General features: G+C 38.9%; 1 protein-coding gene across 1 annotated transcript in view; it reads left to right on the top strand.

Annotated features, from left to right (window-relative positions):
• Window positions 1-15,257, top strand: part of RNF169 (ring finger protein 169) — an 82,665-nt gene that overhangs the window by 50,007 nt on the left and 17,401 nt on the right. The window contains exons 3-4 of the mRNA XM_032426915.1: window positions 2,381-2,527; window positions 6,271-6,389. Of these exons, the coding sequence (XP_032282806.1) occupies window positions 2,381-2,527; window positions 6,271-6,389 (266 nt within the window). The remainder of the gene's footprint in view (window positions 1-2,380; window positions 2,528-6,270; window positions 6,390-15,257) is intronic.

The raw sequence follows: 15,257 nt of genomic DNA on the forward strand, positions 1-15,257 counted from the left end.
TTTTGAGAGCAGCAGTAAGTATTATTAGGAAGCAGAAGGATACACTTTAAAACACTGGAAAAACCAGAGGACATAGTATGTAAACACCATTAAGCACCAAACAAAACACTAAAATATATACAATAGGAAATTTAATAGTTTAAAAACAATAGCCACGTGTGTGTGTGTGTGTGTGTGTGTGTGTTGGGGGCTATACGGTGCATTTAGGAGGTTTAGTAGCAATCCCTGGTCTACCAGTAGTACCCACACCCCACACCCTCAGCTGTGACAACCAAAGGTGTGTCCAGGCATTGTTAGATGTACCCTGGGACGTAAAATCATCTTCGGATGAGAACCACTGAGATAAGCCTAGATTTGAATTCTAGCTCCAGGACTATGGCTCTGTGAATTTGAACACATGACCTAACTCCTAGAACTTAGTTTTCTCACATGAGGTAATGTATATACATACAGTGCTTAGCTCAGCACCTGACACCAAGGACTTCGATAAATGATAGCAATTCTTTTTTTTTTTTTTAAGATTTTATTTATTTATTTGACAGAGAGAGACACAGCGAGAGAGGGAATGCAAGCAGGGGGAGTGGGAGAGGGAGAAGCAGGCTTCCCACGGAGCAGGGAGCCCGATGCGGGGCTCGATCCCAGGACCCTGGGATCATGACCTGAGCCAAAGGCAGACGCTTAACGACTGAGCCACCCAGGCGCCCCAAATGATAGCAATTCTTTTTTTTTTTTTTTAATAATTAGAGTAACAACTGAGTTTTATTTATTTATTTTTTTTAAAGATTTTTTATTTATTTGACAGAGAGAGACATAGCGAGAGAGAACACAAGCAGGGGGAGTGGGAGAGGGAGAAGCAGGCTTCCCGCGGAGCAGGGAGCCCGATGCGGGGCTCGATCCCAGGACCCTGGGATCATGACCTGAGCTGAAGGCAGACGCTTAACGACTGAGCCACCCAGGCGCCCCAAATGATAGCAATTCTTATGATGCTAAAACTTGTTCTCTTTTTTGCCACTCTGCCTCTCTATGCTCTGAAAAGAAATGCCCCTTTGTGTAGCCTGTGGTCAATTTGTTGAACAAGAATTTCTCATCTAATATCATCAAAAGTCATTGAGCTTTCACGTGGGCAGTTAGCAGAGATTTTAGGTTTGCTTTCTCCCTGGCTATGGATTTGCTTTTTTTCCTTTTGTGTTCTTGTTTGACTTGGGCCGAGTTGGGAGTACATTGTTTCATTTGAGCCTCTTCCTGACATAACATTGTGTATGGTGTTCTTTGTATATTCGTAACCTCTCGAATTAGACTCAGTGTATTAGAGACTAATTCAGGCTTGTAGGAATCAAACCTATAGAAATTGGAAAGATAAGTCTAAATCTTAATTGTTGTTTATTGTTATTGTTTTTGCTTTTTAACCCTGAGGCAACAGCCAATGAAAAATATTTGTTCTTTAGCTTTTTTTTTTTTTTTGCAAATATGATTAAAAATATTAGTAGCCTGTAATTGCTTTGATATACATTACGGCATTTAAGTTTTATTAAAACCCCAGGCAGTGAAAAGAGAATAAAAGGAGATTAAGAAAGGAAACTCTTAATGTACTATAAGTACACAGCAAGACACCACATTAAGTACTTCATATTATTATCTCATTTATTTCTTAAAACTATCTGCAAAGTAAGTAGCATTATCCCTATTTTGTAGGTGAGCATATGATCCTTTCTGATGCTTCATCTGCCCAAGATCATATAGCTGTTAACTAAGTGACAGAACCCCCAGAACCCAGGTTTTTATTCCAAAGTTCATCTTATTTTCATACTGCCCTGCTGCCTCCCCCAATTTAGGAGCATAGGCCTCTGCCTTACATTTCTTTGTAAACCATGTATTTTGACCTACCCTCTGGACCACAACATAATAGCATAAATTGCAGAACATTGGAACTGTGATAATTTTTTCTGTTGTCTCTAGGACTGGAGACCTGTCTTGCCTCGCCCAGCTTCTCTGGCCTTCTGTGGCCTACGTCTCAGCTCTTCTCCTCACTTAATACAGTTATATCTGGTTTATGGGAATAAGGAACGTTTTTAGGTTCAACCTTCTTTGGCTAAGTGAATAAATCTTATTTTTTGATTATGTGTGTTATCTTAGCTTTTATCACTTCATATTGCTCAAGAATGCAGAGCATTTAAATCTGAAGCCCTGCTATAGTATATATATATCAGCAAGAGTCAAGCAAGTGAAAGCAGACTTACTTAAAAATTAAGAGGGCTTTATATCTAGTAAGAAAAATAGTCTCAAACTGCCATGTAATCTGTTCGTTCTGATAGACTACTGAGTAAAAGATGTTTTGAAGTCTGCCGAAAACTCTCCTTCTCGGTGTGATTTGTATTTTTAGCTGAGAGAGGAAAAGTTACAAGAGGAGAAAACCTCTGAAGATCAAATTCACAAGCTGTTATCGGAGGATACGGAAACAGGGAAAAGGAAAATGGATGACCAGAAAAAGAGAGATGAGCCATTAGTACTGAAGACAGATCTGGAACATGTAAGTAGATCACGGTTTTGATGGACAGCTGGCTCAATTTCAGTCATTAGCCCAGGTGACATGGGTCTGAAAACCTGTGTTGGTGAGCTGTGAGAGCAGTAATAGTCGCTGACCGAGTAGTGGACGAGTAGTGAAGAACGTAGTGTCCAGATGGGAGCTGGAGAGAGTAACTCATGAATGGGACAATAGAGTTGTGTGGAAAGATTAAGGGAACAGTCAGGAAAGAAGGTGAGTGAGGGGAAATACCTAGCATAGAATACCACTTGTGGGAATTTGATACGTATGCTGTCATTTTGACTTATGTGTTGTTATTTGACATTTGAGTTTCGTACATCTTATATCCTCAACTAGGTTTCCTTAAAGCTTGTATTTGATTTCCCTCTATTCTTTTTAATGCCTTAAGCAACATAGTGCTAGATACAAGGTAGGTCTTCAATATTAGATTAGTTTAACGCTAATTAGATTTCTAATCTTGCCAAATCTTGCCCGAATTTTTTTCATTACTTATTTACCAAGCAAATTACTGGAAAAGGTTATAAGTGGTATATTTAATGTATGTAAGAAAGCATTTTTGGAAGGCCCACCGGATACTCAAATGGATAATTACAATTGAGTTTTTTTCTTTAGTACATCATATTGGATCAGACATTTTCTGTGGCTTGCTGTGTGTACTTAAGATAGCTTTAGAGTCGTTATCTTTTAAAATAGTTTGTGATTTAGACTTGTGAGTATTTCAGGTTAACTTTCTAATTAGCTGGGATTAATAAAGCTTTACTGTATATAAGACAGACAACATAGAATAGAGGAAAACCAAATCTCTGCCCCAGGATTCGGCCTCTTAAACAGGTCCCAGCATTGTAACAGACTGTGCGGCTTTGGCCAGGTTAGTTAATTTCACTGGGCTTTTGCTTCACTCTTTGCAAAGGCATTTTTCCTGAACTTGAGGAAATGAAATTATTTAAGCTTTCTTGGATCCATGGTATTTGCCGCTGTCAACTGTGCATTTTTGATCCCAGTTATAACAATAATAATTGTTATTATTTAATTCTTGTAAAAGTAACCACTTGCATTTTGGAGGGTTTCACCCTTCTAAAAGATTCAACTTAACAAACATGAAATGCTTGCATACTCTTAATGCTCTGTTCATTGGGAACTACAAAAGGAAAAAGACTGGAGAGGATGCAATTTAGCTAGGAAGGCAAGAGTAAAATATGATAGCTTTGTGCATACAGTGTGTTTTCTGACTAATAGCCCCAACTGCGGTCTGTGATCTCTAGACTACAACTCTGCCTCTTCACCCCAGCAGGGCCGTGCTTTAGATCCCTTAGGCAAAATGCCCCAGAAGGACCTTTCTCTTTAGGACAAACCGATCTTGACAAAGAGAGCTTACCCTCCACTGGGGTCCTTTGATAGAAAGAACCTGCTGTTTTTGGCCTGGCCAGATCCAAGTTTCCTCTAGGAAATGATCTCTAGTATTAATTCATGTCAAGGCCAGGAAATGGCTCTAATTATTTTTTCTTTTGCCACTACCAGCTTTGAAATAGAAATCAACTGCATTTTATAATCTTAAAAAGAATTGTAATCTTTTTTTTTAATTTAATTTTATTATGTTATGTTGGTCACCGTACATCATTAGTTTTTGATGTAGTGTTCCACGATTCATTGTTTTCGTAATTGTAATCTTAAAAGGAATCAGGAAGTATAAATCCTTTTTTTTGCAATAGTTTCACAAAATTTTATATGCAAAAACACATTGAATAAAGTTTTAGATTTTTGTGATTGTATCTCTTTTTCTGTTTGCTTTTGTCTTTTTGAGGACTTTTAAAGGGCTCTGATTTTGCTTTAAATAGGTCTTAAGAGTTTTTGGTACTGGAAAAATAATTTCATTTAGTCTGCCAAGACTACATTCAAATTGGGACCAAAGAGAGAGCCTCCAAGAGAGGCTCAGTGGAAAGCCAGCTGAAGGATTGTATTTTATATAGAGAACAATATGATTAGAGCTGAAGTGATCATTTTACTTTCCTGCACCAAAAGACTTGGTGATTCCCCATTTCCTATGGAATTAAATGAAAATTCTTTACCCCAACATTCAGGTCCTTAGTATTGTTCTAACTGATCTTCCCATCCTTACTCATGCCCCCAAATTCTAGGGAACAGAGCTGTTTGTGTTCCCCCAAATATATAACTTTATGCTTTTCCTCCTTAGAGTCTTTGCTGTTGCATTTTCATCTAATTGAAATGCCACCCTGCTTACCTGTTGAAAGGCTATTCATCTCTCCATACCCAGTGCAAAAGCAGTCACCTTCCTGGAATCTATAGGGATTCCTCAGTTGTTTCTCCACTCCTACCATCTACTCTCTCCCCTCCCAAGTTTGTAAATTTACAGGACTTATTTCTTTCTCCATTACATTATGCTTGTGTATTTGTGTTTCTCTACTAGATTTATAAGTTTGTTGAGTAAGGGAAATGTGTCCTAGCTATTTTAAAATCTCCCACAGTATCTTGTATATCACAAGTGTTTGATTCATGTTTATCAAGTTGAATTCAAATGGAGGGAGGAAAGTGCTTATTCTAGAGGAAGACATTACCATCTGTTGTTATCAGTTTGGAGTGGAAATAAAATGGACATGACAACTTATGATTTGTTATGGTACAGTTAATACCAATAACAGTGTGAATTATTGGAAAACAATTGGTATAACAGTTACAGTCATAGCAAAGAGATATGCTATGAAAAATTGCTCATCATCCAACAACTTAGAGACAACCCTTATGAACATTTTGGTAACTGTCCTTCTAGACTTCTTTTCTAAGTGCATATAAAGAAACTTCAAATGTAAACTGAAAGACTCAAAAAGAGTCTAAAAATGAAGGTAACTGAATGAGTATCAACAAGATGGAAAAAGCTTGACTCTAGGGGTATTTAGAAGTCCTCACAGAGAAAGTGGCATATAAGATGCCCCTGAAGGGCCAATTAGTATTTTTTAGGCAGACAATGTGGAATAGGAGCTACAGGCAAAGGGAATAGCATGCCCAGAAGAGAGGCTTTGAAAGGCTATGATGGTACATGGAGAGTAGAGTAATAGGTTATATCTGTGTGCTTGATAGTATGGTAGGATTAGAGGGAAGAAAGGCTGGCGAGAGCAGTAAGTAGATGATTGCAACAGTCCAGGCAGAAGAGGATGAGAATCTAAGGAAAGGCAGTGTCAGTGAGTATACATGGGAAGGGTTAGATCTGAACGCATTTTAGGAGTAGAGCGGAACAGGCCTGGAGGCAGCTTGGAGATGGACACTCTGGATTGAAGTCCTAGTGTTAGCTACTTATTAACTCTACAGTCTTAGGCATATTAACTATTCTGAGCCTCAGTTTGCCACAGGGAGAAGACAGGTCATCCTTTCTTAATAGGGCTGATATTAAGCGCAAATGAAATAAAATATCGAGAAGTATTGGGTGTATTCAGAACCTCCATGACTCTGAAGAAAGGGAAAGGAGAGAGTCAGAGATGACATCGAGGCTTCTAGCTGGGTTGGTAGTGGGGCTTAGAGAAGAAAAGAGTGAATTGAATTTTGGATATATTAAGTTTGAGCTACATTTGGGATACCCAGATCAGGATCTCCAAGAGGCAGTTGGAAACATGGGTGCTCCCTGAGAGACAGGAGCTACAATAGCTGTGAAACAATAGCTTTGGGAGAGTCCATGGGCACACCAAATAGACAGTGTTGTCTCCCTTGTCTCCTGCCAGTGTCCTGCGCGCCTCTCAGATTCAGAGAACGAAGAACCTTCCCGAGGCAAGATGACACAGACCCATCGCTCGGCATTTGTTTCTAAGAACAACTCCTACTCCTTAGCTTTCCTGGCAGGGTAAGAGACTGATACTGAATTCAGTTGCGATTCTTTCGTTTTGGAGTATGAGACTAAAGGGACTCGGGTGGGGAGCAAAAGTGTTTGTTGCAGCCACTTTTCGGGGAGGTGGGAAAGGGGGAAGATGTGGGAATTGGTTTTCAAATATCCATTAGGAACAAAGGGCTGATCTAAAAGTGATTTTTACCTATTTCTGGCATCCTCAGGGTAGGATTATGCTAATTTCTGTGCTGCGAAGTGTGACCTTTTTATCCTTGGAGGGAACCACAAAGACAGCTTCTGCAAACAATATCCATCCATTCTCTCTGTGGAATTTTTTCTCTTGGTAGGAAGTGAGGCCAGAGTTCATTTTATTTTCAATGCCTAGAACTAAAATATATTTTGAATAGGTTTCAGGAGGGCAAACTGAAAGGTTTTTAAGACCCTTGTCAAGGAATCTCTTGATCCTTTAGACTTTGCAGGCTGTGGGGAGGAAAGGAGGGAGAGGAAATGGATGGATGTTGGATGATGGAGGGAATAATGAAGGGACTCGGTGGAAGGAAAAAGGAAAGAAGGAGGAAGGATGGAAGGAAAAAGAGGAGGAGAGAGGGAAGGAAGGAAGGAAGAGGGGTAGAGGGATACATAAATAGGAGGAAGGGAAGAAGAAGTGGAGGAGGGATGGTAGGAAGGAATCATTCATTCAGCAGACATTCTGTGAACAGCTACTATGTGCCATGCTCTCTGTTTTAATATAAAATGAAAAAACATCATCTTATGCCATTGGGTTGTCTGTTTCTGGTTAAAGCTGGCATTACTCACCCTTATATCTGGGGTTCCTTTCCTCCTTCCCAGCAGTCCCATAAGGTAGATCTCTCTTTTTTGCTGCCCCTGTAGACATACACCTATTTATTTTATTCTTTTATTTTGAGGCTTTTTATTGCTAATCACTAATAAATGTGACCCAAAAAGCTTCCAACTTAAGGATGTTATAAAGTACGAACTATTGTGATCCCTGATGTAGTTTTTATATCTGAATCTTTTTTGTATGTGTTCTTTTGGAGCAGTCTGATTTTCCTGTTATTTCTGAGAGTAACATTCACTAACCGCCCACCTTCCCTTAAATGCCTCCCCTTCTCTAGGTAATGGTAACTCCTTCTTCCAGGAAGACTCTTTCCTGGAGTGTTTATTCATTCATTTGACATTTGTTTAGTGGTCACTGTATTGTAGCCACTTAGGTTTGATTGATGTAATCAGAACCCAATAAGTAAGATGTAAGCCAGCATACTTTCCATTTATGGTAAAGATGAAACTCTTAACGTTGTGCATATGAACTTGAACTGAAGATGCCCTCTAAAGTTAAAAAATTCAAGATTGCTTGACTAAGAATTTTTCAGCTGCTGATTGTATATATGGAGTTCACCCCATTTATAGCAGGCATATTTTAATGATTACGAGAGAGATCTACTGACAAGAGAAAAAGATCGTATCATTCATTCCAATGAAGTCACAATAAATACTCCCTAAAACAAATAAATGTTGCTTTTAGGCAGTCTGTGATTAATTAATATCTCATAATTTGAAATGACTTGGAAAAAAGAGAACTATTTATTAAAATTCAAATATGATGCCGAGGCCAAATTGCCTCAATTAGTTATCACCAATTCCAATCTCTACTCTTATAAATTCGTTCTTATAAGGGAGGTAGCAGGTTAATATGTCGTTACTTAGAAATGCCTAGCAAGGAACTTAGAAAATTCTTTCTAAAGGGTAAAACATAAAGCCCTTATGGAGGGGTTTGCTTTTTTAAATTTAAATTTAAATTTTTAAAAAAGATTATTTATTTAAGAGAGAGAGAGAGAGCACGAGCAGGAGGGACAGAGGGAGAGGGAGAGAGAATCACAAGCAGACTCTGTGCTGAGCACAGAGCCTGATGCAGGGCTTAATTCCACGATCTTGAGATCACGACCCAAGCCAAAACCAAGAGTTGGATGCCCAACCAACTGTGCCACCCAGGTGCCCTGGCGTTTGCTTTTAATTATGTGTGGTTCTGGAATCTCTGTAATACATCTTCTTTTCCTGCTCCTTGGCCCACTCTTGCCCCTACTCTGTATCATTGAGCCACAATGGGACTACTTTATAGGAGAAGAGTCACATAACATTTGACTATTAATGAGTGTTTGCAATTTGTCTTATACATTTCAGCATTCATTTTTTCCAAATATCCAAGGTTGTGGACTGAGTTCAGTTATTAGTACAGTTATTAGAACAATTCATTGGATTTGGTTGGTAGGCATATCTTTTTAGGACATAGTTTGCTGATGTCATGGAAACCTTAGGTTGGAAAATCGATTATGGTAATACTGTGAATTGCCTCTCTTATGTAGTCAACAGGTTTTTTCCTTAGATAAGAAAATATTTAAATTTCAGTTCCAAAGAATACTTAGAAAAACAATATGGACTTGTTTTTGTTTTGTTGTTGTTGTTCTATTTTTTTTTTAAGATTTTTTTTTAATTTATTTTTTAACAGAGAGAGAGACAGCGAGAGAGGGAACACAAGCAGGGAGAGTGGGAGAGGGAGAAGCAGGCTTCCCGCCGAGCAGGGAGCCCGATGTGGGACTCGATCCCAGGACCCTGGGATCATGACCTGAGCCGAAGGCAGACGCTTAACGACTGAGCCACCCAGGCGCCCTGTTGTTGTTGTTTTAAAGATTTGTTTATTTATTTGAGAGAGAGAGAGACAGCACAAGCAGAGGGAGAGGCAGAGGGAGAGGGAGAAGCAGACTCCCCGCTGAGCCGGGAGCCCGACACAGGGCTCAATCCCAGGACCTGAAGTTCATGACCTGAGCCGAAGGCAGATGCTCAACCATCTGAGCCATCCAGGTGCCTCCAATATGGACCTGTTAATGCTGAAATTGTTGCCAGGTGAATTGGGGAGACTCTCTGAGGCCCTAAGGCCTTGACCCAGCCCATCCCAAAGATGTTGCTGGAGGCTCTTGGTCTCCTTGCAAGAAAGAATTCAAGGATAGACCAGACACAACAGTTGAGTGTGCAAGTAGGAAAGTTTATGAAAATGAGAGTCCACTGTTGAGATATGAGAGCAGGCAAGCTCAAGGAGAGTGCACCCTGGGGTTGGGTTTCTGTCTTTTATTGACAGTTGTTCACTACAGGGTGGAATACTTATTCCTTGGGGAGGGGATTTCTTGGGAGCAGTGTTTCATACCTTTTCTCTTTACTTGGTCAGGATCTCTGGCCTTCTTTTCTTGGGTCCGTCTGGTTTGATCTGGCTTCTATGGCTTTGTTTTTGGAGCCAGCCAGGATGGGTCTCTAACTTTCCCTGATAGCGGTAGTGAGCCATCACACACACACGCACACACACACACACACACACCCCTCTTGGCTGGCCTGTTAAAGCCTGACTAACTGCCTACTCTAACACAATGGGATGTAGCTTATGGATATATTAAAAAATAATTAGTATGGTGATGGTTGCACAACAATGTGACTGTAAACTTCAAATGGTTAAAATGATGGCTTTTATGTTATATATATTTTACCACATTAAAAAAAGTATTAGCATTTTTAATAGTTTTTGGATATTTCAAATGCATTTTTTTCCATGTGTTAAGCAACAACAAAAGAATAGGTTTTCTCCATAAGTTCTTTTCCTCAAGAGAGGTCATATGTAAAAGCTTTGGAAGTTGTTACAACTGTATTTAAATAAAATCAATCTGCATTTGTTTTACTTATCTACTTCATAAATGTTTCTTTCTTAAGCCCAAAGGCATAGAGGTAAGAATGAGTAGGCCTGATAGGATGGTTATTTTGGAAGGAATCCATTAATCGACTCTGGCTATGAGTCTTGCAAACAACCCAGTCTCTTTTTATATGAAAAATTCAAAGCAAAGAGGGCTTTAAAGCACTATTCCTACAATTGTACAGTCCTATTGAAAATGAAACGTCTCTCGAGTAGGCAGGTAGAGTAATAGTTAATCCAAGATCATTCCTAAGTTAATCACAAAATATATGCTAATTGAAAAAAGTGAACTTGAACCATAAGATATATCATTGTAAAGTTAAACTTTTATTTGATATATTGAGAAACTGGTTTGTTTGTTCACATTTATTTCCCTTCACTCCTCATTCCCTTCTTCCTCACTAGAATCAAACAAAAAACCTGGTTGCAGATTCTTCCAAAAGCTCAGCCTAGAGAAACTTTCTCTGTTGAGATGTGTCTTTTCAAAAGGCTACATGACCACTTGCATTTTCCTCTTTGCTTTCGCTATCAGGAGGTTTAGAATTAGGGTTTTTAGTTCAGTCATCATGACTTTCCAACATGGCCTATAATTTAAAACAACAACAACAACAACAAACTTTGGTTTACTTTTTCCATATTTATTACTTAATGTGATCTCTATCCTCCATTAAGGCTGAGTCTTTATGTATTTTTGCAGTAAGTCACTATGGATTTTTCTTAGAAATAGGGCATAATCATAAAAAGGGATATAATTCAACCATCTATCCTCTTTCCAGTTTAAAAAATGAAAAAAAGAAAAAGACAGTAATGCAGTGTTCCCTGTATTGCCATTCCATACAAAATCATATCTCACGTAAATGGCGCTTAGCAAGATTTCTGGCACGTGGTAAGTTCAGTGACTATTACTGCCACTCTTTTGTTATATTCTTTTAGAATGTGGACCCTTAGAGCTGAAAAGGATCTTAAATATTATCTAATTCTTTTGTTTTATTGATGAGAAGACTAAAGCCTGGAGAGAGAAGATGGTTTGCCAAATTGCAGATAGCTAGAACAGTAGGGATCTGAGTTAGAATAGTTAGGGGCTCTTTCCACTCTACCCCATTGTCACCCATCTCCTTCGTATAGACCCCTCTGCCACCTCTGCCTGTCTTCCTGCTGGACTTTAAATTCTTTGCAAGCAGGAACAGCATCTTGTTCACCTTTATAGTTGCAATGCTTAGGGAGGCGCCTGGCCTATAGGGGAGGCTCAATAAATACTTGGGGAATGTTTGAGTAAGATAGGTCTTGTGCCTTTGGGTGGATTAAACTGGAATTTTGTCAGAATCCATTGTCAAACTTGCAGCATAGGAGGGCGGGCTCTGGGAGCTGTATAGAGGAACAGACTGGCTGGTGGCTGTTTTATAGACTAGATTCCATAGGATTAATTTGGGATATGGGGAGTCTAGTGACCACAGTGATAAGGCTCATATATTATAAAGTTGCTTTTAGCATTCTAATGCATTAACAACAGCTTATGGTGATACTTTTTATAGATTCTATAAAAGAAAAATGTTTCCCACTGAGTAGTAATTAACTCTTAATTAAGTAGAAATGAACCACATTATTTAGTTTTCATTATTTTGTCCTCATTATTTTGTCCAAATACTTTAAGCCTGAGGCTATGGTTCAGAGTGGGACACATCAAAAGAGACCTAAGGTGTTTACTATAAGGTGTGTTGGAGGAGAGATAGAGACAGCGACTGACAGATTCAGCAATATTAAATGCATGCCCAGTCAGTGTTGGAGTAAATTAAAATATGCAGACTTGTCCCTCTTCCTTAAAATGAACGAATGAAAATACAGATGCTTTCAGGTAACAGATACCAAACAGACACACGAGTGATATGATATTGGAGGACTAGCTCTAGAATTGATGAAAGGAGGCAAAGCCAGAGAGGTGGGGATGGGGAGGCTAGTCTAGGGAGATGATGGGGAAGTAGCAGTGTGAGCTCCAGTAAACTCAGTTGTTCCCCTTCTGTCTCATCTATGTAAAATGCAGGTTGTTATGGCGATCTGCCACGCAGGGATTTTTACTGGGTGGTTTCTTAGGATTTTTTCGACCTCTAAAAGTGAAGCATCTAGAAGTAGCTTAAAGTAGAGTTTTAAAGAGTGGAGAGAATGAAGCCATGGCATGAAAAGAAAGGGGTTGAGGGTAGTTGGAAAGTTCTGTAAAAATCTAAGGATTAGACTTAGCAAGTTGTGTGTGGGGAGTAGTCCAACAGTAGCCATGAGGGAGAGGAGACTGAGAAAGAAAGATGAGGTAGTGAGTTATAAGAAGCCACAGACTTGGTGACGGCCTGGGGCATGTCCTGTGCTCGTGTGTGTGTGTGTGTGTGTGTGTGTGTGTGTGTGTGTGTGTTGGGGAGGGATAAAGGAATTGAAACAAATCAAGCAGATGGCCTGGTTCTTAAGAGGACAAATCTTGTTAAAAGTCGTGGAATCTGGTTGAAAAAGGAAGCTAGCTTAAGGAGAAGTGATGTGGAGTTTAGGGAGAGGGGCAGGATTTATAGGGGTCAGTAATCTCTCTGCTATACCAGGACAGAAATACCTGCTAGTTTTCAGAGGGAGGGTTGGTGAGTTGTCGGGCTCTGTGTCAGGGGAACTAGCTTTTTTCTAGTGCTTCCTGTCATGTTGATGAATGTAAAGTACTCACATTAGTTCTCACATTAATCCTACAAGTTTTATAATACTATTCCCGTTTTGCAGCTAAGGAACATGCAGTTCAAAGACGTTAAGTAACTCACCCAAGAGCTTCTCACCTCATTAGAGTGACAGAGATGGAACTGAACTCAGGTCTCTCTTTATTTCAAACCTATGCACTTTCTCATCAAACCATTGTCAGAACCCTTGTGACCAAAGGCTCTGCACTTGGAACCTGGTCTTGAAATGATCTACCTTTGCAAAGGAAAACTGCCTTCCTTCTGTTTGTTTAATTTATACCCTGCCTTGTTCTAACAGAGGTAAGTAAGAACCTGTCCAGTTATCCTGCCATTTGAGGGGACTGAAGTGATGGAAATGTTCTAAAATTGATTGTGGTAATGATTATAACTGTGAATTAAAAACCATTAAACTGTACACTTAAGAAAAAAAGAATACTAGTGTACACAAGGCAGATAACCCAGATCATAAATATATAAAAGAAGGATTATAACAAAATCTCATCTATTTCTGGGTGCATGGCAACTACAATTGGGCCTAAGGAAGCTCCTGGTTTCATTCAAGTATGTGTGTATGTGGTGGTAGTTGGGAGGGCTCATGCACGCAGGCTAGGGGCTAGGAGGAGGCTCCTCTCCAGCCTTTAGCTTCTTGGTGGAACTTAGCTCTGCCTGACCTGAGAGTTTAATTAAAAAACTAATGTGGTTTGGGTATGTGAGAGTGATGATTGAACAGTTGAGAGGTGAGCTATCTAATGTTTTGTATCCTGTATTGCCATTTGAAAACCCTTTAAGCAGTGTTTTATAAGCATTAAATCTTGCTTTCCAGCTGCATGTTTATACTGGTTGCCTCTCCTTTTCTTTGTTTGTAAGTCAGATTCATTGTGGTTGTGGGTATTTTTAGCCTAACTCTACATCCCAGAAACCATCTGGTCTCTTGGCAATGGAAATTTTAAGCCAGTTGCCTTTCAGACAATGCTGCTTTCTCTTGTTTATGACTTCATTATGTGTTTGGAAGAGAGAGCTTCCCTAGATGTGCTGGGTCTGTTCTATGGCAGAGTAGAGTAGAATGTAAGATCAATATGCTGTGGTAGAAAGAGCACAGGCTTAGAATCATAGAGATACGGGTTAAAATCTTGGCTTCACAACTGTGTGACCTTGGAAGATCACTTCCCTCAGTTCTTTGTAAAATGAGGATGAGGATGCTTATCTCATAGGGTTTCTGTATGTATTAAATGAGATATAATATATTTAAAGCAGCTCAGTGCCTGACAGATATTACATTCCTAATAAATGTTGAAGTTTTCTCTTTTTTTCATAAGGAGGAGAGAAGTGTTTCTGTGCATATTTTTGTTCATTTATAAGAAATTTATTAAATATATCCACTATGTCTTAGGGTTTGAGGGTACAGAAATAGATGTGCACAAAGTAGTGAGAGTAGTTACTTCTTTTATTTTTTCGTGAAGATGTTGTTTGAGTTCTTCCAACCCTAAAAATATTATCAAGTTCACTAGTCTTGACTATTCTCAGCCAGTATTTTGAAGCCTCTTATCTTGACCAAATACTACAATAATAATATGTTTATGGCTATAAGATGTTTTTACCATCATGATTTTTGTGGCTTTTCATGTAACAATAACAACGTAAAAGGGAGAGAATAGAGTTATATAGAAGAAAGCTTTTGTATGCTATTGAAATTGAATTGATACTAATTTTAAAATAGATTGTTGTAAATTAAGATGTTAATTGTAATCCCCATAGCAATCACTAGGAAATAACTACAACATATTTAGTAAAGGAATAAGAAGAGACTCAAAATGGTACACAGGAAATGTCTAACACAAAAGAAGGCATTAATGGAGAATCGAGGAACAAAAAAGGTATAGGACATATAGAAAACAAATGGCAAAATGGCAGAAGTAAGTCCTTCCTTATCAGTAATTACATTAAATGTAAATAACTTAAACTCTCCAAATAAAAGAGAGATTGGTAGAATGGATTTAAAAAAAAACATCCAAATAGGGGCGCGTGGGTGGCTTGGTTTGTTAAGTGTCTGACTCTTGGTTTTGGTTCAGGTCATGATCAGGGTTGTGAGATTGAGCCCTGTGTTGGGCTCTGCACCGAGCATGAAGCCTGCTTAAGATTCTCTCTCTCCCTCTGCCTCTCCTCCTCACTCTGTCTCTCAAAAAAAAAGAAAAAGAAAAAATCCAAATATATGCTGAGACTCCCTTTAGATCCAAAGACAAAAATAGGTTGAAAATGAAAGGATAGAGAAAGATATTCTATGCACACAGTGACCAAAAGAGAACTGGCTGGAGTAGCTAAACTAATAGCAGACAATGTAGACTTTAGGACAAAATTATTACAAGAGACAACACAGGCATTGTATAATGATGAAAATGTCAATCTCTTAATAAGATATAACCATTATATGGGGCACCT

This window comes from Phoca vitulina, unplaced genomic scaffold (genome assembly GCF_004348235.1).
Source record: "Phoca vitulina isolate PV1807 unplaced genomic scaffold, GSC_HSeal_1.0 scaffold36, whole genome shotgun sequence".
In the NCBI taxonomy this organism is placed as follows: Eukaryota; Metazoa; Chordata; class Mammalia; order Carnivora; family Phocidae; genus Phoca; species Phoca vitulina.